Genomic DNA, 26,132 nt, shown 5'->3' with positions numbered 1-26,132 from the left:
CTTCCATTCTGAGTCGGAAAAAAATGTGTCCTCCAGATTATCCAACCATAGCCCAAAGAGGGTCCTCTGCCTTTACCTGCAAACCAGTTGGGTGGAATGAGAGGAGAGAGGTCACTTGTACATGGCTGTGGCCGACGATGACCCTAAGTTGTGGACAGAGCAGGTTGGTGGATGATAATAACAAACATTTATATAGTGCTTACTATCTTTGAGACACTGTTCTTAGCACTCTGCATAAATGTATTTAATCCACACTAGGTCTTTGAGGTAGGTTATGTTATTTTCCTCATTATGAATGAGGGACTGAGGCATAGAAGGTTAAGTAATCTTAGATCAGAGCTCTAGTTAGTGAAAGGGTTGATATTTGAGCTCAAGCAGTCTGGCTTCTAAAGTAAACCACCTAAACTTAACCCCTAAAGTAAACCACCTCTCAATAGCTTGCTGTGCTCTGGGCTCTTCAGATTAGGAAGTACCAGTGATATCATCGTATAGCTATCTGTGATGTGCTGCTCTGCTTCCCTGACACATGGTAAATGACTGTCCCACCATGCCAGCCATTAGCAAAGCCATAGAGCCTCTGAAAGCACAAGTAGCTTTTAATACGGTATTGGGGCTATTTGGAACACCAGAACATAAGTGTGTACAACTGTAACAAAATCACAGTTAGCTCTTCTCTCCTTTTTTCTCCTGATTTCCAGTCTCTCAAGCCTCTACTAATTTATGTATTCTTTGTTAAATCCTTGTGGATTTACCACTTTTCATTTCAGCACTTCCTAACTCTTGCTGTGTTAAAAGCATCAGGAATCTCAGAAGGTCTAGACAAGGAAACATGTCCAAAGCCCACCATACTCGAGATTCCCTTGTGGAGAGGAACCTGGCCAGTCAGAGGGAGCTGATTAAGGGTGGAGTCGTAGGTAGGGGCAAATGGGAGGAAGAGGCAGGCCAACAAGAAAGGGAAGTGGCAAGAAGGGTGTTTGGATGGAAATGCTGCCGCTGCAACCTTCTCTGGAGCCTGAGCTGTGTACTGGGAGAGCTGCCCCACTTAGGCTCTGCTCTGCACGGAGCCCACTCTGCTCAGCAGCTGGACACTCTTGGTACCTTTTTCTAAGGCTTGGGAGTGCATCATAATGCTCACTTCACTCAGCTCAGTGGCTTTGTCAGGAAACGATCCCCAAAAGGAATGTTGCAGGCTTTTAATTCTTTCATTTTTTCTAGACTCCGAAAAAGTACCTGCTTCCCCAATTTCTTACTCTCCTTGGGTCTCAGGTCAGAATGTCTTTCATTTTGGCCAGTGTGGAGGATAGAAATGGAATAGTCATTGAGGATGACTTCCAAAAAAAAAAAAACTAAATTTCTTTCTCTTGTCTCCCTTTTCCCTTCCCTTGATCACACTCTTTAGGACCAAGCACACCAATTATTATGCTCGGCTTTACCTCTTAGGGAAAATAAATTTAGAACTAAAAAGGAAATAATAGGTTAATACTTTCCTCTTCCTCCTTTCCATACTCCCACTTTTATCAGTGTCTCTTTTTAAACACTCTGTGGGAAGGCTAAAAACACTGAATGCTCTTTCCCACTAAAGGTGAGAGGTCAGATTGGGTGTGTGGGTGTGGGTCATCCTGTCCCTGCTCCCTCTCTCCCTGTTGGGGGGTGAGCGTGGTTTGAGGACCTTGGGTATTCATAGCATCACGGACACCCTTTTCGGTTATGCCATGCTGTTTTCTTATAAGTTATTTTCCGTTTTCTCCCCTTCACCTAGACTGGCCAGAACGGATATCTAAATGACATCAGGTTAGTACCACTTAGCATGTTCCCTGCTTCTCATTGAGCTTTGTCAGTGAGGTTAATATAATCCTGTAATGATGCTTTTCTTTGATGTTAACCAACAGACTCTCCAAAGAAGCCTTTTCTTCTAGCTCTCACAAGAGAAGGCAGATTTTTAGGTACCTCTGTGTGATCTATATCTCTCCTTGTCATTGTTTGTTTTTTTTTTTTCTCTTTTTTTGTTTTGTTTTTGTTTTGCTGTAATCTTTTCAGCGGAGTGAGTTTGCTCCATGCATGGCTGCTTGTGGAATAATTCACTTTGTGGTTTTTGCAACATTGGATATTTTTCCCGATTAAAAAAGAAATGGCTCCTGCTCAATGACTTTATTTTTGTTGTTGCTGATCTCATTTTAAGTCATGGATAGGTGGTGAAGGGGACCAAATAGGTGTGTCTGGGATAGGAACTGCTCATTTCCAGAAGTTGCTGGAATTGGGCATTTGGGGAGGATTTCAACATGTATTTATATTAAGGTAAAAGAATGGGTATCTTCTGGCTACGTTTTCTGCTATGAAAGGTGTGAAGAGCTTATCCCTGACCCAGCGTAGGGAATGTTTTATGTCTTTAAGAAAGAATAGAACACACACACATACACACATATAAAAACAAACATCTCTGTCTATGCAGTTTTCTCTTTGGGACAACATAATGTGTAAGATGACCTCAGAAAAGACTTCTTTTCCTTAGAATGGACTTAGAGCATATCTTTTTTATATGACTGCCCATGACTTGCTGTTAACATTGGTGAAAGCTGCTATATTAACTTCTTCAGGCCTAATATTCTCCATTTTCCACAAAGCAGTCATGAGAATCTCCCTTTCATTTCAGTCTCTCAGTCCTACTCTAGAGGATCACACAATGCGGTGATGAGAGAAGCACTTCATTAGGACCCTATCTGGTGCCAACTGATTTTAAGTATATTCTTCCCATTTTACCGATAGGACAACTATAGAGTAGAGAAAACTTGAGTATTCAATATTAGGCTTCAGGTCTAACCCATTCCAAACGGCTTCTTTCTTTTTGAATCCTAAGCTTGATGGGAACTGAGATTAGTCAGAGCTCTCATTCCCAGCACTTCAATTGTCCCTTCCCCCCCGTCCTTTCTAAAGTTAGTCAGACCACATAGAAATTTGGATCACAAGATTTCTCATTCTTTGAAGGGGGGCGTTATCTCCTTTCCCATATCTCTGAACTCTTTTTCCTAGACCATCCCACCCTGAGGTCCATCGGAAAGCCCTTAGGCAGTAAAGGCTCTGCATTGTTCATGGTGGTCAAAATAGATCCCCCCCCCCCCAAAAAAAAATAAATAAATTCCTGTTCCATATTGTATACTTCAAGGTCATGAATCAGCCCAGAATATCTGTAATAAACAGGAGTTTTAAGCGAACTTCTTTGCACATGCTAATGCACAGGGCTTTATGGTTGCCAAAGTATACTGTATCTGATTCAGATTTCTCAGTGTCCTGATTTGGTAAGCTGGTTTACACGGAAGAAAGAAAACAAAAGCAGAGAAATTAAGTAGCTAACCTAAGTTTATGTGGCTATTAGTGGCAAAACTGGGACTCTTTGTCCAGTGTTATTTCACCACACCACACCAGCTCTCTACAAATATCACCCCTTCCTCTCTGAGTAGTGTTCCATTTGGAACCCTAATTCAGATTCACTGCTAAGAATGATGCCCTTATCAGTGCTGTGGAGCATTGAACTACATCAGACTGTGCTGATAATAGCTCCAAGGATCTAGTGAGCAGGTATAACCCTGTCCTATCCATATCTCCTTGTAAGCTGCTGCTTTCCATACTATGTGTTGGTTAAAGATCTAGGTCATCTAATATGCAATTCCATGGACTCTGAAGGGGGTGTCTTCTATTTGGGTACTAGTCCAGAATTCTAGTGATGAGAAGCTGGTCTTCTCTAACTGCTTTATACCTTTCTTCCCAAGTGTGTGACACAAATACTGATATACCACATTCCATCATTCACTTTGGCAATAACTAGGGCAACTTCCTAGTTCTTTGGAAGATTCTATTCCATTTGATAAATAAGCCATTACTGACATTTACTGTCACCTCTTAACACAGGCCTCCCTACCCACTCTTCAGACCTGATAAACTGAACTTTTCACCATCATAAATCTACTCATGAAAGCTAGGTCAGCTTTGATTTTACAGGAGTATGAAGTGTGAATGCTCTCTGTCCTGTGCCCCCATCTCTCCAACACACACACATAGCCCAATCCAGGGCTTAGAACTGAGTCTGGGAGTTTTCCCTAGTTGCCTTATGTTTAGTGAAGTGGAAAGACATGGTTTAGTTGTAGAGAAGAAAAACTGATCTCTTTCCTGGCCAATACACAACTCAGATTCCCTAACTCTTGGGGGTGTAGTGTACGAACCCTGGCTAGACCATCAGACTAGCCACATTTTGAACACTTGGCCATCATCGTCTTGGGGGAACTGGATGAGTACAGAAGTGCTGCCACTTTGGCTCAAGCTTCCCAGGGTGTTTGGTTTAAAGTTGACTCATTCACTGTTTACCTCTAGTAGAAAGAGAAAGTAAATGGGAGAATTGTCCTAAAAGATAGTGCTGTGTTTAAGTGTAAAAGTCCATTAGGACTTGTCTTGTAAAATTCAAGCTCTAATCTCACCCATTGCCACTGCTGTATCCGCTGCCCCATAAACAGACACATCTTTATTGAGTCCTCTCAGTAGGCTTGCCTTTGTCCATTGAGTCAGAGCTATTGGCTCTCACTTCAGGTCTGGTTCTGTTCCTGGAGAGCCTCTGATTTATGTTTCTTTCTTGTTTCCCATTCTACTTTTGACATTCCCAAGACAAAGGGATAAAGTTTTAGGGAGACAGGGATATTTTCCAGTTCTCTACTCTTACATAGAAGCACTGAGGTTATATATATATCTATATCTATATCTATATCTATAGATATAGATATAGATATATATATATATCCACTTGGGATTCAGAGAAGAATTAGCATGTCCCTAACCAGCTGTGCCAGTGTGTTTGTTCTTAGCCCACCATGATTGCCTTGACCAAAACTTAAAATAGTGACCCTAGTCTTTATTTTTGCCCATTTTCCCTACAGTACCTTTGGAGCAGGTATTCTAATGAAGAAAGGTGTTTTCTTTGATATTACCCTCATAAGAAAACACCTTTTTTTTTAATGAGAATAACTCTGAGCCTTGTGTCTTTGAAACTAAGGGGATTGGATGGCGTTTGTATTTGCTTTAGGTGGGATGGTAGTGCAAAGGAGGGAACCCAAACTACTATGATTTTTGCTCACCTGCTCCCCAGTATATATACCAAAACCTTTGTAATTGTTGCCTTTGGTTTTTTTAGTTCAGAACTTATTGGGGGTGGGAGATATGAAAGGAAAATTCCTGGTTCTTGGTTGCTTATTAAGAAGCAGTAAGAGCTCAGTAAGACTTAAGGTTTTTAGGTCAACCCCATCTGTCTTGAGGACAACTGTTTATGATCCTAGGCAGTGATTACAGCATCAGGATAACCCTGATGCTTCCTGAGAAAAATAAGAGAGGAGGAGTCCCTCTTCTCAATAGCCTTGTGCCTTGCCTGGGGCAATAGGGTTATTAATATGGTGGCAGGTGGGCACAGTGAGCCCCCTGCTCCTTGCCATCCTGGGTCCCAAGGGCATATTTACTTGATCATGTTGAAGACTTTAGCCCGTAGAGACCCTGGAACCAGTAGTTTATAGATACCATCACAGAATTGCCACAAAACAGGTTGGGTCAATTTTAGACTATCAGATTGAGTTTTCCAGAGTGACCCGTTAATGAATATAGTCCTCTTCCCACTCCTGGAAAAGTGGTACCTCTGCTGGCTTTGACACATGTTATGTGGAAGACCTGTTATATTTATCCATGTCATTGGCTACCCCTGCCTTCTAGCAATAGTAGCTTCTAGGAGTCCTTTTGTCTTAAGAACTCCTAGAAGGAGGTGGTACCCCTCTGCTCCCCACTATCTCCTGCATGTGTGGGATCCCTGCGGGGGCAGGGGAAGAGACCGCAGCCAATCTCAGCATCATGTATATGGTTTCCCATCCACCTCTGGTCTCATATTGAATTAGCTGCCAGCGCACTGTCTTCCAGATTTGCCTCTGTGCTCTTTGTTACTGTACTGGATCTTGTTCTGTCTGCTCCCAGCAAGTCTTGGTTGGCCAGCCAACTAACAAGAAATCAGTGTCCATCCTCCTCCCAACCCTCACCCCTTCTTTGTTATCGAAGGAATAGAAATGAACTCTCTCCTAGCCCTTCTGCCGAAGTGGTAGGTGGGGGGTGCTCTGACCACTGTGGTCTCTGCAGGGGGAACCGTGAGGGGCTGAGCCGAACCTCAAGCAGCCGCCAAAGCAGCACAGACAGCGAACTCAAATCCCTGGAGCCACGGCCTTGGAGCAGCACAGACTCTGACGGCTCTGTCCGGAGCATGCGGCCCCCTGTCACCAAAGCCAGCAGCTTCAGTGGAATCTCTATCCTCACCCGAGGGGACAGCATCGGGAGCAGTAAAGGTGGCAGTGCAGGAAGGATCTCCAGGCCAGGTACTACAGCTTCTGTCCTTCAGTGTCATGCTCATCATTTCTTGCTTGTCTCCTCTAAAACATCATTGATGTTTGGAGCACCTGGGTGGCTCAGTCAGTTAAGCACCTGACTTCAGCTCAGGTCATGATTTCACGGTTCATGGGTTCAAGCCCCGCATCGGGCTCTGTGCTGACAACTCAGAGCCTGGAGCCTGCTTCGGATTCCGTGTTCCCCTCTCTGTCTCCTCCTACCCCACTCACACTCTGTCTCTCTCTGTCTTTCAAAAATAAATAAATGTTTAAAAAAAAAAAATCACTGAGGGGCGCCTGGGTGGCTCAGTCGGTTAAGCGTCTGACTTCTGCTCAGGTCATGATCTCGCGGTTCGTGAGCTCAAGCCCCGCGTCAGGCTCTGTGCTGACAGTTCAGGGCCTGGAGCCTGCTTCCGATTCTGTGTCTCCCTCTCTCTCTGACCCTCCCCCATTCATGCTCTGTCTCTCTCTGTCTCAATAATAAATAACCTTAAAAAAAAAATTTAAAAAAAAATCACTGATATTTACTTCTTTTTTTTCAACGTTTTTTTTTTTTTTAATTTTTATTTTTTTGGGACAGAGAGAGACAGAGCATGAACGGGGGAGGGGCAGAGAGAGAGAGGGAGACACAGAATCGGAAACAGGCTCCAGGCTCCGAGCCATCAGCCCAGAGCCTGACGCGGGGCTCGAACTCACGGACCGCGAGATCGTGACCTGGCTGAAGTCGGACGCTTAACCGACTGCGCCACCCAGGCGCCCCTGATATTTACTTCTAACAAAACATTTCTCTCACAGTATTGTGTCCTGGAAAGCTAACATAGCCAGATGAGGAGAAATTTGATTTCTTGGATCCCCTGTTTTTTTATTCCTCTCTCCGATTTTCTTTCAAACCTTCTTTCCTAATTGGAAAAATAAATAAATAAAAGGTTGCGATTAGATTATTTTATCTTATTTCTGACCAAGGTTGGGCATCCCTGTCAGCCCAAGTTCAAGTTATATGCTAAGATGAGAATGATACTGCTTTCATTCTGTGGCCTCTGAGATTATAAAGAGGGTTGGTTGAGCAGAAGGAACCTTTGGAGTTGAGCTGTTTGTAATTAATTGGTAGCAACCGATAGGCCACAACTGCAAGAGATGCTGTGGCTGCTTCCCTGGAGCCCAGTCACTGAGGAGGAGCATATGTTCCACATGCCAGCCCTGTAACCACCCTTCAGCTCTCCTGATGTGCAATGTAACCTTCTCCATTTATTCCTATTGTACTCTTTCTTAGCAGGGGGTATTTAGCTCTTTATACCCAGTGGGCCTCCATTTCACCCTCCTCCCATCTCTGAAGAATCCTTGCATCTCATCCCAGAAGTTCTGTAGGTTTTGTCCTCAGAAGACATCAGTAGTGGTGAAGATTCTGCCTCTGTTAGGTCTCTGATGGCCTTCTCTGTTACCTCCTCTCTAACCCCACTGCCTCTGCCTTTATCCAGGCCTTTATCTTCTTTTATTTAGGTATGATGCTAGCCCCCAAGCTGGTTTCCCTGCTCTTACCCTTAGCCCTTTTAGAACCGGTTTACTAGTCTAAAACACAGATCTAATCGTGTCAGTCGTCTCTTAAAATTAACATTCATGTTTCTGCATTCCTGGCATAATAAAATCCGAATGACTTAATGTAGCGTTGCTTCCTGACCCCAGTTTGCCATCTCAGTCTTACTCCCAGATATCCTTCCTCCTCTGGCCCTCCAGCCATTTCTTGAATATGATATTAGCTTCATCCCTCCTTGGTCTAACAAGCCTTCTATTCATCCTGCAAATCCATTTCTCCTCCCACTTCCTGTTTAAGTGAGTTACTGCTTTCTCATCTTTGCTTCCGTACAACTTTGTTCATATCACTGATGTATCCCTTATTCTTATCAGATCGTAATTGCTGTGTGAACATCCATCTCCTTTCGGAAGATCCTGTGCTGCTTAAGGGAAAGGACTGTGTTCTCTTCACCTTTGAGTCCTCAGTTCATTATGCAATGCCTAGCACATAGCAGATACTTAGTAGAAGTATTTTGTGTGAATGCGTGCATGACTTGGAGAGCCTGGAAATGGGAAGAATAGTTGGGTGACAGTTGTGCGTATGTGTGTGTACAGGCAAGTGCTTGGAAAGGCCAGATTGCCTTCTCAGCAATTCCTGTGAAATGCTGCAAGTTGAGGAGAAATCCAAGAGAAGCCAGGTCTCTTACAGGACTGGGAATCTGTACCTTCCCGGGAAGCAGACAGTCATGTTCTCAGCTGTCTGGTCATGTTGGACAGGTTCTCGGTACTTCAGCGGAGGCAGCTTGTCAGCCTCACGTTTTGTTCAATTCCAAAATCCAGTATCGACGGGTGCGGTGTTTACTGTTCCGGGGAACAGAAACCTGCTAAGAGGAGGACTCCCATCAGCAGGGCAGCTGCTCATTCATATCTGTGCTCATTCATGGATCTTCCCAAGACAGTGGGGGAATGGACAGAAGGGAAGTGAAGAGAAACAGGAGAGCAGGAGTAGCACCCTACATGTCCAAGGGTGGCATGTTCACAGCTGGTGCTTACAACTCTTGGTGGGTCTCCTCTTTGCCTTAGGTTTGGCGCTAGGTGCCCCAGAAGTGTGCAACCAGGTCACCTCATCCCAGTCTGTCCGGGGCCTTCTCCCTTGTACTGCCCAGCAGCAGCCGCCACAGCCACAGCCGCAGCAACTTCCTGCGCTCCCACCCACGCCTCAGCAACAGCCACCCTTGAATAATCACATGATCTCACAGGTGAGTCACCAGCAGAGCCCCTCCGCTCTGATTCAAGCAAGCTCTGGAAGTACAGTCATGTCTGTTGTGCTGTGGGTGGCAGGAAAGATCTGTTGTTGGAGACCTGCCACTCGCTCCCCCGTTTCTTATTTGTTAGTTGTGGGGAGAGAAGAGTAAGGTAAGGGTTTGGCCAAAGTGCTCTTAGAGTCAGCCTGGGAGCTTTTTGCCTTCTGTTGCTTCCTTTTCTTCCTGAGAATTGCCAGTGGGATCTTTTACCCCATTCCACATTTCTGCTGTACCCCATCTCCCTCTACATCCTGTGTAATTAGCAAGGCGATTTTGTTCACTGCATCCATATATGGAGCTTGAAAAAAATCATGGCTCTCACCATAACCAGCTGGATGTATTCATGTGACTGTTGACCCGCAAACACATATTTATGGATTGGGGTTTGAGAAAAGGAAATCTGCTCAAGACCCCTTCCATACATATGCCATAAGGCACAATCCCCCCAAAGTTGTCTTTGTTTCCCATGCCACGAAAGAGCTCTTTCTCCTTCTGTTGCTGGACTGGTAGATATTAATATCAAGTAGGGTTTGCGTGAAGTTTCCTTTCTGTAGAGATCACACAAGTCTTCAGCATCAGAATCCGAGCCTATTCTAAACTGGGACATCAGTGTTGTAGGTTCAGGTCTCCCTGATACTCTGAGCAGAGCTGCTCATGAGTGGAGTCCATCCTGTAGCCTGGGGTATGTCTGGCGGTGGTCTCTGCCAGTCAGAAAGCCCGTATGTCTGCACTCTACTGCTACAGTTCTTCTCATTGCACCTCCCAGGCTCCCTCGCCTCTGGGCTTAGTCAGTTCAGCTTGGCATCAGCTCTATCTCTTCCATAGGTAAAAGAAGCAAATCACAAGCATTAACACCCCAGGAACTGGAAACTAGACTGCAAAGAGCCCAGGATGGCCCCGTATTACCCCATTCTGATATTGTAATGATCTAGGAAACCCTGCTTTGTGTCTTAATGTAACCCACATGCAGATCATTCCAGGCCTTTAGCTTGGCCCCTAAGTCAGTTTCTCTAGAGTTCTGACTTTTGTTCTTGCTTGATCACCATCTGTCTCATTAAGTCTCATTCATGTCAGCTTACCTCACTCCGTACAGAGGTGTGGCACACGTGTGTGCATTCCATTTGTGTCTTCATTCAGACCTATAAATGGGTACACCTCTCTCTCTCTGGGTATCTCCTACTGTGTTTCTGTGTGTGCCTCACTTTTCTAAGGTCCCAGTGTTTGAGTTTTCTAAAATGTGTGTATTTTAATACAGTCTTCCTCCCTTTTCTCTGTCTTAGTCTTCATCTGCCTCCTACTTCCATCCATATGTAGAAACAGACAAGAGTGGGAAAGGAATAAAGAGATCACTAGAATAACCATTTGGGACTGAAAAAATGTTAGAATGTCTAGGTGTCTGGCCCTAACTCCCAAACTTTTACTCAGATTCTGGCCCTGCTTCTGGATCATGAGCTTCTGAGAGTCAGTCATTGATATTGACTGATCTCCTGCAGGAGGTATGGTACTAGGTTAGGCCCTGTAGATTGGAGATCTCTGTTTCCTCAGAAATCCATTCTTAAGGTTAACTGTGATCACAAACTCCAAACTAAAAGATCTTTTCCTGGTTAAGGTTTGGTGTCCCTGAAGCACTTAATGATGGTGGCTAATATACTACCACCACCCCACTATTTATTTTTTTAATGTTTATTTACTTTTGAGAGAGAGAGAGAGAGACAGAGAGAGAGAGAGAGAGTGGGGGAGGGGCAGAGCGAGAGGGAGACACAGAATCCGAAACAGGATACAGGCTCTGAGTTGTCAGCACAGAGCCCGACGCGGGGCTCGAACCCACAAACCGTGAGATCATGACCTGAGCCAAAGTCGGACGTTTAATGGACTGAGCCACCCAGGCGCCTCCGCCACCCCACTGTTTATACCTTCTTTTTTTTCCTCTCCACTTTCCCCCCTCTCTCTCTATCCCTTCTTCTTCCTATTGCCTTTTTCTTTCTTTGTTTTTTTCTCTTTTTCCCTCTCAGGACTGGTGGCTCTCCAGTCTCAAGGTGCTGAGCCCCAGCATATTTATTGTTTAGTTTCACAAATGGTTTGCAACAGTGCAGGGATGAAGGAAGGAACCACAACACACATACATGCCACCGTGCTGACTCTAAAGGTTTTCCTTTTGGAGAAATAGCAAGAAAAGCTCTGTGTTCCAGGCCTGGGGACAGTGCTAGAAACTATGTTAAACTTTCCCTTCCTGGCAGGCCTCCGCTGTTGGAGCAGACCTCCCTATGTAAAACCAAGGGGTGAGGTTGAGAATTAAAGGGCCAGTGGCTACCTTTTGCTGTGTTTACCTAAGGTAGAGTGGACCACTTGAAAAGGAGTCCTCTGGGAATCAAGTCAGGCAGCCCAGAGCCAGCGATCTAGCCCAGAATTCACCAGCAGGTGGCAGTCATATCCCTCATGGCCAGTCTTTGGCTTCCTCATGGTATTTCGGAAGCTCCCTAGCCCTGGTGTTTGAGACTGTCTGAGAACTGTCACTGAGGGTAGTGGTGGAAGAACCTAAAAACAGCACTGAGACACATACTTTTACCGCTACTCTTCTTCAGTCAAAAGAGGCCTACGAGAGGAGCATCATTTCTTCCCTCTTTACTTTTTACTCAAATGTGTAAGAAATGTGAGGAAAACAGGCAGCTGTACCTATGGCTACCCCTTCTCCCCCAAAGGATGTAAGATCTGAAGCATAGTAGACCCTTACCCAAGAGAAAGGAGAGGATCAGGGTAATAGAACACGTGTTTAAAAGCTACCAGCACAAGGAGCTCATGCTGAGCAGCTTGGCCAGCAGTTACATTTGAAATGCCACTGGCTCACAGAACATGGGCATGCCAGGAGAGCTGGGAGTCTATCAAGGCTGCGGTAATGTCTCCCCCAGTCTCACAGTGGATTCTCAGGAGCTTTTTCTTAACCAAGATGACTTACATTTTATTTTCAACAAACTCCAGGTATCAGGAGCTTTCTCTGTTTTGGAGGTCTTCTAATTCCCGGACTCTGCCTCCAGAACTGCTAGTCCCCTCTATGAAAGAGTCTCCAGGAGGTATATGGCAAAAGACGATATTGACACCTTGGTCCCTGATACCTCTTAATACTCTAAATTTGGAAGGAGGGAGGAGAATCATACAAACAAAACAATGTGTAAATCTGTTTAACTTCTTCCTTCACCCGCTCCCTACTGTTAAGAGTGGAGTGGGAAGAATATGTCAGGCAGAACTAGGTTCCCATCCCAGCTCTGCCACATTAGATGTGTGATCCTGGACGTGTGACTGAATTTCTCTGAGCCTTACTACCTTAACTGCAAATACAAGCGATCCTGTCTCCCTGTGGATTACTGTGAGTCTGTAATGAGATATGTATGTAAATGAGACAACGTATAAAATGTTATTTCCCCCTCTCTTCGTAGCCTCTCTCCTTTTCTCCCACCTCATCTACCACCAGGGGCTACAGCTAGAGAACCGATTCTCCAGGAGAAGTGATTGAAATGGCTGGAGGGGAAGAAGAGAGAAAAAAAATAACTCCCCATTAGTTGGTTTAGAACACATCATGTTCCTAATAAACAAATCCTCCTGCTTGAGGCTAGTGAAGGGACTAAAGGAACAAAATCTAAAGCAAGGCTATTTATATTTTATTCCACATCCCTCCCTGTTTGCTTATGGGGGCATTTTTCATACTGCCCTCACAGCCTGGAGGAGCACAGAACAATCATGGAGCAGGAGGAAGTAGCTGGAACTGGGCATAAACTGGCTCTTATTTCCTTCTGTACCCTTGGGAGGGAGACGATCCTTGTGAATGAGCTCTTCCTCCAGGAGAGCTGTGGTGTGAAATCAGGAGTGTGGCCGGGAAGGCTGAGCCAGACCTTGGATGACCCCTCCTACAAAAGCGGGAATCCCTTCTCAAGTGGGCATTCAAGGAGGGTTATGGTCGTGCTCCCCAGGGATCGTATGTTCAGAAAAAATGCTCTGGGAAAAGCCGTGTTTGGAATCAGGCAGCAGACACACCGCCTCTGAGAGTCCTAAGATTGCTCTCAACAACTGCAGAGTTCTGAGTAGCTAATGGGTGGAGTACGCACTGCAGCAGGCCTCTCCTGATAGGAGAGATTGCGTATCTGTCGTCGATGCGGATGCGAAAGCCACAGGCTGTCCTGGGCTTGGTCTCCAGTCTGCTCAGCAGACTTGCTCTTCATGTGACATTTTTTTATGATTAACCTTGTTGTTCCTCCCCTTTCCCTCCCCACCTCTGCCCTCCCTCCCCCTGCCTCTCCCTGCACTTCCCTTTTCTCTTCCCTGTTCCACATGCCTCTCTGCTGGTCCACAGCCAGTCCCAGCTCTGCAGCCCTCTCCGCAGCCTGTTCAGTTCTCTCCAGGCTCCTGTCCCCAAGTCCTTCTGCCAGTCTCTCCGCCCCAGCAGTACAACATGGTATAAACTCCTTTCCCCTTTTTGTTGTGTCCATGTGTGGTATGTCTGTGGGTCCGTCTGGGACAAAGCAGCTGTACTTTTTGGAGGGCCATGTTAAAAGGCATATCTTCTTGAGCAAAGGGCCAGCATAGGCTGAGCTATGTTCCATTCTGGTGGCCGCATCCCAGCACTTGTGGCATCAAAAGATGCCTAAATGTAAGACAGAGAGGAGCACTGGTTCCCCTGAGTCTCGGGAGAGGTACAGAATTGGATATTGCTCTAACCTGGGCTCCTTGTCTTTCTACTGTGTGCATCTTTCATCCCTCCTCCTCCCTGGATATGTCTGAAGAACCCAGTTTATCCCATATAGGATGGTTTTCTGTCATTTCCTTTGAAGGTAAAAACACAACTGCAGATTTGTTTGGTATCATCGGTCCAAACTTAAAATGTTCCCCTATGTTACTGTGTTATTTTATATTTAAAAAAAAAAAAGGCGCCATTTCCACAGCATAGCACATGCTGTTTAAATTGTTTGTACCCTAGCTACAAATCCTGTGAGGACCTGATCCACCTCATAGTTGATAACTTTTTTTTTAAACTTAACATCTTTTTTTTTAATGTTTGTTTATTTTGAGAGAGAAAGAAAGTATGAGCAGGGGAGGGGCAGAGAGAGAGAACCCCAAGCAGGCTCCATGCTCTGCGAGGAGCCTGACTTGGGGCGCAGTCCCATGACCTTGAGATCATGACCTGAGCCGAAATCAAGAGTCCTCTGTGTTTAACTGACTGAACCACCCAGGCGCCTGCCCCATAGTTGATAACTTTTATCATGGTTATCAGAGCCCTGATTATTTTTAATTTTGTGTTAACCACACCTGTCTGGTTTTTGGTTTTTTTAATGTTTATTTATTTATTTTGAGAGAGAGATCAAGAGCAAGTGGGAGAAGGGCCAAGAAAGAGGGAGACAGAGAATCCCAAGCAGGCTGTGCACTGTGTCAGCACAGAGCCTGATGCAGCGCTTGAAATCATGAACCGTGAGATCATGACCTGAGCTGAAACCAAAAGTCAACTGCTCAATCAACTGAGCCTCCCAGGCACCCCACACCCCTTCTAATTTTTCACTAGAATCCCCTCTTTCCTTCTGCCTATATCTCCATTCTGAAAAGTTTTGGAATGTAGACTTCAAAATTATCTGCAATCCAGTCCTCTTATCATCTATTCCTGCTCACTAAGGTAGCAGAACAGCTAACTTGAAGATCAGATTCCTGAAAATTAAGTGAAACCACGGGAAAGCATTGCCTTTTCTTTCTACCAGTTCCTCTTTCAAAAGAAGTCCTGCTCTGCGTGTGTGTGTGCGTGTGTGTGTGTGTGTGTCAACTACCATCCGGGAAGCAGAAGGAACGAGGAAGCTAACAAATTCTAACCTATCATCATACAAGTGAGAGGCAGAACACCATCCCTCTTGCTGCTTAGAGAAGAAGGCTGAGCGAGGAGGCAATTACAGACTAGCCTGTCAGCCTCCTTGCCCTTCACCTTGGCCACTCAGCCTGGCCTCCTTTCAGAGGTGAGAATTGGAAGTAGTTCCTGAAGGGCAGGAGAACTCTAGGCAAGTGTCAGCGAACAGAGGTGGAAATGACCTCAAGAGGAGGGAGTAAGGAGATAAGCAGCAGGAGGGGGAGCCCACCAGTCCTTTTGCTGCATAGGCAAAGCTGGGGAGCCACGAGAACCTAACCATCCCTAATCCATTCGAGGTGTTACTTATCTAGGTCCTTTATTATAAAAACAGGATTTATGGCAGTATAGGGCCTTTTGTATGGTTGGAGACTGGAAGACAGGAAAAGAAGGACTTACAATCTTTTTCTTGTTAACCCATTAGTTTGTCCTGTTTTTATATATATAGAAAGTTGTATTGTTGCTCCCATCCCTCTAGGACCAATTCTAATAAAGATCAGAGTCACCGTGGCCATTGTTATGTGGTAAGGAGTCCGGTTCTGGAGTTGGGCTTTACACAGCTGTTCAGTTCATAGCAATTTTTTTTAAGATTTTATTTTTAAGTAATCTCTCCACCCTATGTTGGGCTTGAGCTCACACCCCCAAGATCAAAAGTTGCACGTTTCACCGACTGGGCCAGCCGGGCACCCCCAGTTCATAGCAATTTAAAACACCACATGACAGAAGCTTAGGGCTAAAAAGCACCTCCTAGGGCTTGGAGGCAGGAGTGTCCCAAATTGGTGTAAGGAAGGAAGGCTGTAGAGAGGGTTGCTATAGCTGTCTGTCTGTCTGTTTTTGTGTTGAAGCCAAAGACTTGGGGCTTGATATGACCTCAGTCCTTGAGTCTCCCTTGCTCTCTCAACAGGCAGATGACCTCAGCAACCCCTTTGGACAAATGAGCCTTAGCCGTCAAGGTTCTACTGAAGCAGCTGACCCATCCTCAGCTCTGTTCCAGCCCCAGCTTATCTCCCAGCACCCTCAGCAGACTAGCTTCATCATGGCTTCTACAGGACAGCCCCTCCCCACGTCCAACTATTCCCCCTCTAGCCATGCGCCTCCTACTCAGCAAGTCCTGCCGCCCCAGGGCTACATGCAGCCCCCTCAACAGGTGAGCAGCATGGGCTCCCAGCTAAAATCACTAATTTTGTCCACGATTACGATCCTTCTTCCTTCCTCTAGTTTAGACAGAGCCGAGGGCGTACCTATCCCCACTTCCATTACCTCACCTTGCACATGAGAGTTGTCTTTCTAGTCGGAAGGTCGTCTTTCTCTATAACATAAATCCTTCCAGTTCTGTTTCATACTGGTATATGAATTCTGCGATTGCAGGTCCAAATATCTCTACAGATTTCTGGCTATTTACCCTGATGTATTTCATAATTGGGATGTTGGGGCTGAATGTAAGGGCCCCTCTCACATATCTGTTTCCTCTCACCGTAGATCCAGGTTTCTTACTATCCCCCTGGACAGTATCCTAACTCCAACCAGCAATATCGACCTCTCTCTCACCCGGTGGCCTACAGCCCCCAACGTGGTCAACAGCTGCCTCAGCCATCCCAGCAGCCTGGTAAGAGGAACTGCTGGTGTAAGAAGGCAGTGAATAGGGGAAGGGCAGAGACTGGGAAAGAGAGTAGTACCTTCCTTGTTTAAAAAAAAAAAAAAAAAAAAAAAGAACAGCAGGAATGATTAGTCCCAGGAGGAACCCAGGATCTTCAGAAAAAGAAAAGGTAAAATAGACAGGAAAAGGGAAATTACTGAGAGAATGTGACCTCCTAAACATTGTTGAGACCATGCTAAGCTAATGTCTTCTATGTCTTGCCCATCCCTAGGTTTACAGCCCATGATGCCTAACCAGCAGCAGGCGGCTTACCAAGGCATGATTGGGGTCCAGCAGCCACAGAACCAGGGCCTGCTCAGCAACCAGAGGAGCAGCATGGGGGGCCAGATGCAAGGCCTGGTGGTTCAGTACACTCCACTGCCTTCTTACCAAGTGGGTACATTCTGTACTGGGAAAGATCACCCAGTCCTTGGGATGAGGAAAAGGAAGACAGTCTCCCACGTTAGCCAGTGTGACAACCCCAACACTAAAATACTGTTCACTTTCCCCTTTGAATTTGTAGGTGTTTTTCCTCTGAGAGAAAGCCCAAAGATTCTGAGAAGAGTCTTTACTTAAATTGTTTGGTCTTTATACAGCCATGCAAATGAGTATATGGCCCAGAAAAGTAAGATCTAAAGGAAATCAGGCTCCTTTCTCTGCATCAGATGCCCAAAGGGAGATAGCTCTGTATGTATTTTCTTTAGGCAGATGAGGTGAATAGGAGGAGTCTCTAAAGGTAGGGAAGGAAGTTAGTGTCCTAGTCTAGTGATGACTTATTTGGCCATTGTCTGGATGAAGTCATTAGGAGTACAAGTGGTCATTCTCTTCTCATCTCTACCCAGGTCCCAGTGGGTAATGACTCGCAGAATGTGGTCCAGCCGCCTTTCCAGCAGCCCATGCTGGTCCCTGCGAGCCAATCTGTGCAAGGGGCACTCCCAGCAGGGGGCGTACCAGTGTACTACAGCATGATCCCACCGGCTCAGCAGAACGGTACTAGGTGAGGACTCCCAGCGAGTCAGGGCCCATCTGCCATAGACCAGCAGCTATTTCCACTGACCTAAGAAAGAAGGGCAAGGGTAGAGATTCCAGTGTGCCCTAAAGCAGGTAGAATATGAGGAAATTCATTCTCCTTGTCTCGTTTTTGATTTGACATGTGAATAAGAGCTCATCAGCAGAAAAAAATTCCTGCTTCAAAGACAGAGGCTTCATCATGTCCCCCATTTTTTGTTTTTTCTAATCGGTGGGATTTAGAACTATACGATAGAGATTGCTCATCATTAAAAGAAGCAATTTGGGGGCATCTTGGTGGCTCATTCGGTTGAGCCCAGCTGACTCTTGATCTCGGCTGAGGTCAGGATTTCATGGTTCGTGAGATCAAGCCTCGAGTGGGGCTGTGCGCTGACAGTGCATAGCCTGCTCTCTCCCCCTGCCCCTCTCTCTCTGCCCCTCCCCTGCATGTGCACATTCTCTCTCTCTCTCAAAAAAAAACAAAAACAAAAAAAACAAAAAAAAAAACATTAAAAGATGCAAATTGGAGTATATATATGTAAATTTTTCTACGTAACTCTATATCCATGGATGAATCTCAGATGGTGTATCTATTTATATATATCTTAGTATAGGTCATACCTGATAGAATTTTAGAGGTAGAAGACACCTTAGAAATATTTAATCCACTCCACTTGTTTTCCTTTTCTCCCTTCTTTTATAAATGAGGAAATTCCAGCCAGGGAGGTTAAGAAACTTACTCAAAGTCAACCAGCTAGTTAGAAGTAGAGCTGGAACTAGAAGTCAAGTCTGGGCCTATATGTATTTCTGTGTATTTCTCTCAGTGTATATGTTCACTACTTTTTGTATGTATGTCTCCACCTTATCTTGAGTTTGTGAAGGTTTTTTCCCCACTTGTCTTTAGGTAACTCTGCTGTTATGTAAACATCCTAAATCACACATCTCCTTAGTTCTTTTTTGCCCATCCCTCTCTAGCACTGTGTGTCTGTTTTTGGTACTTAGTGTTTCTCAGAATGTGTGTGTGTGTGTGTGTGTGTGTGTGTGTGCGCGCGCGCATGTGTGCACGTGGATATGTCTGGTGTTTCCACACTGTTGGGAAGAGCATGTGTCACTAACATTCCATCTGTAGCACTGATTAGCAGCTTCCTAATTGAAAGATGATCAAGTACAAATATATATAATTAACTTTGAACTGATGAGTGATTTTAGAAATTGCATGGCAAATTGGTCTGGGAATGGCTGGAAGCTGCCTCTGCTTCCCACAGGGGAGGCCTGGGAAGCAGCAGCTGGTTGCCAGGAGCTGTGTTCCTCCCTCCGCCACTTTAACCCTACTCTCTTCATCCCCCAGCCCTTCTGTAGGGTTTCTGCAGCCTCCCGGCTCTGAGCAGTACCAGATGCCTCAGTCTCCCTCTCCCTGCAGTCCACCACAGATGCCACAGCAGTACTCAGGTAAGAGAATAAAGAATTAGAGGGTCTTGGGTACTGGCAAGAGCAAACGCTGCTGAAAGACTTGTGCTCTAGAGCTGGGAAGGGTGGGAGAGTTCCTGGATTGGCTCTGTCCCCAGCTGTAACACCATCACAAGAAAAGACCAGAGTCCTGACTGGTGTTTTTCCAGGAGTGCTAAAGTTGACCTCGTGAGAGATGAGGTTGTTTGCCCCATCCTATCCCTGGGAAGCCACATACTTTATTGGGTTCCTTGTGGGTTTTTTTTTTCTTTCTTTTTTTCCTTCCCTCCGAAACCAACATTACACTCACCACTCACGTGCCTTTGAGACACAAAGTGCTTACCTCTGTCTCCTGCACTCACTCTTCCTATAGACAGCTTTACTTTTTGGTTGTGAGTGTGAGGAAGCTGATAAAATGCTTTTTAAGTCCTATCTTAGATTTGTTTAGCTGCTTTTCATTTGTGCTCACATACATTGTGTCATTTTAATTCTCACCAGAACCTTGTGAAGAGGAAATTTAAGACTCAAAGAGGATAAATGACTTGCCTGAGGTCACAATCGTAGACCTTGAACTAGGGTCTTTTGCCTTTTCGTAACCCATGCTGCATCCTCAATATCACACTTTCAACAGGTCTCTGTACTCTATTCCTTTCCCTCCAGTGGGAAATAGATGAATATCGTGTTAAACAGCTAAAGGCCTTCTTTGAAGGGACAGCTATCAGGTGAATAGGCTTATGCCATGCAGCCTGTCTCTTTCTGCCTCTGCCAAGAACTCTCCCAGCAGACCAAGTACAGCTACCCTTGTTTGTTTCCCTTTTACCCGACCCTGACACCGCATTACCCTGCAGTTAAAGCAGCTTCAGGGGTTCTAGTGGGGAGGAGATCTTAATGTAGCCTCCAACCATCCCCATTCTGCTCTGTTGTGGGATATCAGAGTGCCCTCTTCTGGTGAGAGGGAAGCATTTTGACAGTTTTTCCCATTTTAGAAATAAGATTTTCACATAAGAGTTTTCGCACTCTTAGTTAGATGCTGTGGAGTGAATTCCAGAATTAATCTTGCTCATAAGACAGGATCAATTCTTCTTACCTTCAAGGAGCAGTGACTTCTGCCTTCATCCAGACCAAACGTGGCTTTCTCACAGGCTGAGAGGTTTTTAAATTCAACAGCCTTTACCCTTTATTACATTCCTGGTCTGTAGCTGTTTCTCCTAAGTGTCCACTGGGGGCACTTGACCTTGAAATTCCCAGCAGGATATGGAAATTGTAGAAATCAGCTCCAAAAACCACTGTAGCCTCTGGTGGTGCTTACTACTGCAGGGCATTTTCTCTTGTTTGTTAAAACAAGTGTGTGTATGTGCAAATAGTTATACTTGTATGTGCATTTTTATGTGAATCCTTCGTGGTATATCAGTATATGTATTGGGTCTCTGTGGTTGTGTCTCTTCACCTTCAGATGAATCTGTCTTGGAATCTGAAACAAACCAAGTGAGAAGAGTTTTTCACTACCTGCTCTGGACTTAGTGCTAGGTTAAGCAAACCGGAACAGCTGTTGTTCTGAAAATTGGCAGCACCAGAGGTCTGGGCTGGGATTGGAAGGAGATCATCTGGACTCTTCCCAAATCAATAGAAATGGAGGAAGCCCTCTTCATCATCTAGTTTCCTTACTTTGGAAGTTCCTGTTATATGTCCTTTCTTCCAAACTATCCTGATTAATTGATTTGAGGCTTCTCTGATCCTTTGTACTCTTCCTAGATGATGGAACCGCCCCCCTCCTGTTCCATCCATGTCACGTAAGAAACCCATAGGCACCACATCATCGATTTTAAAAGTCTTCAGTCTCTACTCACGGAAATATAAGAGGAGGTGGAAGAAAAGAAACAAGTGCTGCTTCTTCCTTCCTTTCCAGTTTACCTCTTACTAGGAAGATAGAAGGCCAGCATAGCCCACAAGGGCTGCTATGTCACCTTCAAAGGACAGTCACCCGCCTTTCTCCCATGTAGCAACATGGTCACTTTTCCAAAAATAAAGGCAGGGATTAAGATTGGCTGTTCTTGGAACAACTGTTCTGGTTTATTAATACATTTTTGTGGTTGCCCAGTTTACCCCCAGGCCTGGACCTTAATTCTTCCACTATGATATTGGATAGCATTATAACCCCAGGAAACACTTTTCTTCCTACTAAAATGATGGTCCGCAGGTCCCTTGAGGTTTCTACAGAGGTGCTTGTCTGCAGAAGATGCACACAGACATGAAATGGCAATGATGTACACACACAGACTCCCAACTCACAGTGACACAGCACCATGGCCAGAGTGAGGTATATACAGAAATAGCCTCTCACATACTTACTGGCTCATTTTGTAGCTGAGGGGTTTCCAAAGCTGGGACTAACTCCTTTCTCTCCTACTCCCTGAAGATATTCCTCCCCTTCACCAAAAGAGGGGGAAAAAACCAAGATATTGTTGGATTCTATCCTGTAATATGGGAAAGATGCCTGTGGATATTATTTCTCTGGCCATTCCTTTCCATAGATTTGATTCTTGGTGGCAAAAGGAAGAAGTCTTATGAGCCTTCTACCTCAGTGACTAAAAAAAAACCAAAACAACTAAACAAAAACCAATTCTGCCAGACATAAATGTCATCTGTTTGTATTTATGCGGTTTGCTCTGCCCAATCGACCTTTCTGCCCAGGTTTAATGATGCCACTTAAAAAGCCATTCACACGTCCCCTCTCCTTTCAGAGCTTTCAGGCTGAAATTAATTTCCTTATTCAACCCCCTTCTCCCCCTTCCCACTTCAGCCCTCCCCTGATTATCTGGAAGTGTTGTCACTGGGCAATAGGGTGGTTTTCTCTCTTTTTTTCTTTCTTCCTTTCTTTTTCATTCTCTTTTTTTATTGTCACATCCATTTAAAAAGTAGAGACAGTTCAGCTGTAACGGATGCCACCTGCTTTTGGCTTGAGGAAGAGAAGCATAAAAATCAGCTCATCAGCGTAGTGCTCTGCGTCCCGGCTGAGTGAAGGAACAGTGCTTCAGGCCAGCAGGGGAGGACTCAGTGTGGGGAGGACCAAGGCTGCCACCGACCGAGAACCCTGCCTTTGTTTTTGTTGGGATCAGAGAAAATATATGAGGGCTTTGTTCTCTTTCCCCCTCCCCTTGAGCCCTCTAATAGCTCCTTATGGCTACATGTTGGTATTAGAAAGATCTTCCGCCTTGCTTATGCCCACACCCTGCACACTCACATGTCCCCCACCCTTTCCTGGCCTGAGGCACTAGGCTCAGATTATGAGCTGCCTTCTAGAAAGCTGCAAATGTGATTATTTTTGTGTTGGCCCCCTCAGGTAGCAATGAGGTGTTTGAATAAGGTCAATTGCAATTTTGTTGGTAGAGGATGTTGGAGCAGGTGGGGCTCTTAGGATGGGGAAAAAAATGCCCAGAGCAACTACAGTATGGGGGGAGTTGTTAAATGCATGACACTCCACAGCTATTCGATTTTCTGGTGGCCCTCCTACAAGCCACGCTGATGAATACCCTGTCCCCTGTGGCAGAGGATGGGGAGAGGCGAGCCTGTCGCTCTGAGTATTTGTGCTCTCTGATTAGATGAACCCCAGAGGGTGGGGGGCCACAAATTGACTGGAGAATAGGGTTCAACAGATGCTGCGTCTCCTGAGCTGCTCTCAGGCCTCCCGCCGCTTCTTTTCCTTCCCTTTGACCGATGCTACCCGAGAAAAGCAATTGTGCTCAGTTCCCAGCATGACTGGTGCCCAGGGCAGAGGCTGCAACATTTCCCGTCACAGGAAGCAACGTGACAGCGGCAGCAGTGGCAGCCTAAGAGCACCGAGGCATGAAAACGGCAGCACTGCAGCAGGTTTTCAAGCTGGCAGCCTCCAGTCCCATTTCTCTACCACCGCACACACATGAACTCAACCTGTCCCGCAACACACATAGAGCCTGAGAGGTCAAGAGCAAACTCTCAGGCTGCACAATCCCCTGTGGGGAAGCAGAACTCCTGCCCATCCCTCCCAGCAGGGACTGTCATTCAAACTGCTTCTCCCTGATCCCTTACCTTGCTTTTCACCATGAGCAAGATTCAGGACTTAATGTTCTTCCACACTGAGCTCTTTGCTTCTCCAGCAGAGGGTAAGGCTACCCCTGGTTGTCTGTGCTAAAACTTCAGGATCACATCCAGTCAGTCACCTGAACCTGTCAGCAAAAGCTTCGGAGGGTCTGACCCTCCCACTCTTCCTTGCAGCCACTGGTCTAATTCAGGACCTCCTCGCTATTTTTCAGTAGCTTTCTAACTCTTCATCCTGCTGCTGGCCCCTCCCTCCCTTAAGCCACTGTACAGCCAGCCACTTGAGTTAGCTCTCTGAAGTTCTGTTCCTAACACCTACATGATAAAGACCCTTACTAGAACGTGCTTCAAACTTGGACGCCAGCTGTTTGCTTACTATCTGACTCCCTGCTAGACTGTCCATTCCATTAAGGGCAAGGACCACTTTTGTTTGTTGTACACTCAGTGCCCAGCATAGGACCTGGCACACAGTAAATATTCAATAAATGTTGAGTGAATGCATAAACAATCTCATCTCCCGCTTCTCCTGCATAACCGCTGTGCCTCCGCACCTTGAATTGTTCGTCATTTACCGAATATGACCTACAGCTCCATGCCATTCCTAATTCACTCACCCTTGCCCAAGAAGTGCTTCCTGGCCTGACTTAGTGAAGCTGTGTGCACTCATCTTCTCCAGAGCAACCAGAGATCACCGACCTATCTTCAGCCATTACCAGAAAACCTGCACGTGCCTGCAGCCCTGGCCCAGGCCCCAGACTGGGACCTGTACCCTGCCCAGACATTTGAGCAATCTGACCTGGACATTTGGTAATACCCAACTTTGACAGAATGGAGTAGTTTTCTGCCAAGCATACCAAAGTACCCCTCACCGGGTGAAGGCCAGGAGAGCATTGGCATCTGGGACTCAGGTCTCTTCTACTCAGACTTCACTGGTTCAGGGAGAAGGGAGTCAGAAACTAAATTAGCAACTATCTCAGATTCCTGGCAAGACACATTTTAAGTGACCCTGAGGCAAAGTGGGTAGATTTGTTTACTGGCTTTCACACTCAGGGTTACTTGGAAGGTCAGAATATAGTTTGAATTCACAACTAGCCCCTTTCTTCCTGCCACTCAGGAGTGTCACCTTCTGGACCAGGCGTGGTGGTCATGCAGCTGAACGTCCCTAATGGACCCCAGCCCCCCCAGAACCCATCCATGGTCCAGTGGAGTCACTGTAAATATTACAGCATGGACCAGCGTGGGCAGAAGCCTGGAGACCTGTACAATCCTGACAGTAGCCCCCAGGTGAGTCCTACAAACCAGTGTTGTCTTGGCAAGGAGGTGACCACATTCTTCTCCGGGAATAATCTTTGCCATTGACTGAGCAGCCTCTTGTACATGTCTGTCCCTGGGTGCTCTTCTGGGAGAGTCATAAGAAAGAGAGAAGAGCCTCTTCTTTCAAGGAGCCTAAGAGCTAAGGGACACATACTTGAAAATGCTAAGACAGTACTTAAAACACTGTGTCAAAGGTGGATATTAAAATAATAGGTATTAATTAGGGACGAAGGGGGCTGTTGAAAGGAGCAGCCGGGCTTTGGCAGAGTTCTGCAAGGGACGCTTTCTGAGTGAGGTGAATTTTAAGCCATAGGTATATCCAGAGGATGTTTGGTGTGTATATAATGTGTGCTCCTCTCTCCTACAGGCCAACACACAAATGAGCAGCAGCCCTGTCACATCTCCTACCCAGTCTCCAGCACCCTCTCCTGTCACCAGCCTCAGCAATGTCTGCACAGGACTCAGTCCCCTTCCTGTCCTCACACAGTTCCCCCGGCCTGGGGGTCCAGCACAGGGTAAGGGGTTAGACTAGAGCTGGCTGCTGCCAAATTCACCCTTCACAGCCCATTCCCAAGTGAGGACATCCAGATGGTAGCAACAGGCAGGAAAACAGTGCACCTGGTCATCCAACTCTGGGAGCCAACTCTTCCTTTAACATCCCTGTTTAGACCCTGCCCCTCTTTAGTGCTGCCCATAGTCAGCTTACTGCAGACCTCCTTTACATATTTAGTATTTACTACCAAGTAAGGTAGGTGGGTGACTATGAGCTGGGAAAAGAAACTCACAGAACTTTCTAATGAACCAAAGACTTTAAAACATTGGTACTGAGCCTAAGGACTAGGACTGTGGGGCTGTGTCAGAAAAGTATGGTTTTAGAAGAGAGAACACTGGAGTTGGGTTAAAAAGACTTGGGTTTGAGTTCTAGTTCTACTACTAACTAGGTTTGTGATGTTGAGCGTGTTACTTAAACTTGGAACCAGACCTCAGTTTCCTAATCTATAAAATGGGGTTAATCACACATAGAATGGAAATAATCTTATCCGTTTCTGCCTTGGCTGTCACAAGCAGTATAAAAATCAGATGGGAGTATGATTTAAAAACTTTAAAGTGCTCTGAAATCTAACATTTATCAACACAAATAGGTAACACTATGGTACTTGATATATATGAAGCATTATTGGAAGTGCTTTGTGTGTCCTATATTCATTTAGCCTACTCAGCAACACTAATGAGATGAAAACATACCCAACCTATCATTTCCAGTAACAGAGCCAGGATTTGAACCTAGACAGTTGGACACCAAGCCTGTGTTCTTATCCACTACACTATATTGCCATGCAGCGCGAATCCAAAACTTGAGCCCTAGGTTTGGGTAGGATAATCTATATAAGAAATTAGGGGCACCTGGCTGGCTGAGACGGTAGAGCGTGCGACTCTTGATCTCAAGGTCGTGAGTTCAAGCCCTATTTGCGGCATAGAAATTACCTAAGAGAAAGAAAGAGAGAGAGAAAGAAAGAAAAGAAAGAAAGGGAGGGAGGGAGGCAGGGAGGGAGAAAGAAAGGGAGGGAGGGAGG

At 45.7% G+C, this 26,132-nt stretch overlaps 1 protein-coding gene and 1 long non-coding RNA gene across 52 annotated transcripts in view; one reads left to right on the top strand and one right to left on the bottom strand.

Moving 5' to 3' along the window:
* Positions 1-26,132, top strand: part of R3HDM2 (R3H domain containing 2) — a 161,456-nt gene that overhangs the window by 130,156 nt on the left and 5,168 nt on the right. For 38 of the 50 annotated variants that reach the window (XM_049625770.1, XM_049625814.1, XM_049625811.1 and 35 more), the window contains 12 exons: positions 1,760-1,791; positions 1,890-1,943; positions 6,154-6,386; positions 8,988-9,163; positions 13,551-13,652; positions 15,985-16,227; positions 16,560-16,686; positions 16,949-17,109; positions 17,559-17,713; positions 19,073-19,173; positions 24,359-24,528; positions 24,926-25,073. In XM_049625770.1, coding sequence (XP_049481727.1) covers positions 1,760-1,791; positions 1,890-1,943; positions 6,154-6,386; positions 8,988-9,163; positions 13,551-13,652; positions 15,985-16,227; positions 16,560-16,686; positions 16,949-17,109; positions 17,559-17,713; positions 19,073-19,173; positions 24,359-24,528; positions 24,926-25,073 — 1,702 coding nt within the window. The remainder of the gene's footprint in view (positions 1-1,759; positions 1,792-1,889; positions 1,944-6,153; positions 6,387-8,987; positions 9,164-13,550; positions 13,653-15,984; positions 16,228-16,559; positions 16,687-16,948; positions 17,110-17,558; positions 17,714-19,072; positions 19,174-24,358; positions 24,529-24,925; positions 25,074-26,132) is intronic. The other 12 variants (XM_049625780.1, XM_049625771.1, XM_049625782.1 and 9 more) reach the window with 3 other exon arrangements.
* LOC125919242 (uncharacterized) overlaps positions 19,423-26,132 on the bottom strand; it is an 18,944-nt gene continuing 12,234 nt past the window's right edge. For both annotated transcript variants that reach the window (XR_007456695.1, XR_007456694.1), the window contains one exon: positions 19,423-20,641. This is a non-coding gene — a long non-coding RNA (uncharacterized LOC125919242). The remainder of the gene's footprint in view (positions 20,642-26,132) is intronic.

This window comes from Panthera uncia, chromosome B4 (genome assembly GCF_023721935.1).
Source record: "Panthera uncia isolate 11264 chromosome B4, Puncia_PCG_1.0, whole genome shotgun sequence".
NCBI classification, from domain to species: domain Eukaryota; kingdom Metazoa; phylum Chordata; class Mammalia; order Carnivora; family Felidae; genus Panthera; species Panthera uncia.
Note: the sequence above shows the minus strand (reverse complement) of the source record. Positions and strands in the feature narration are given on the sequence as shown.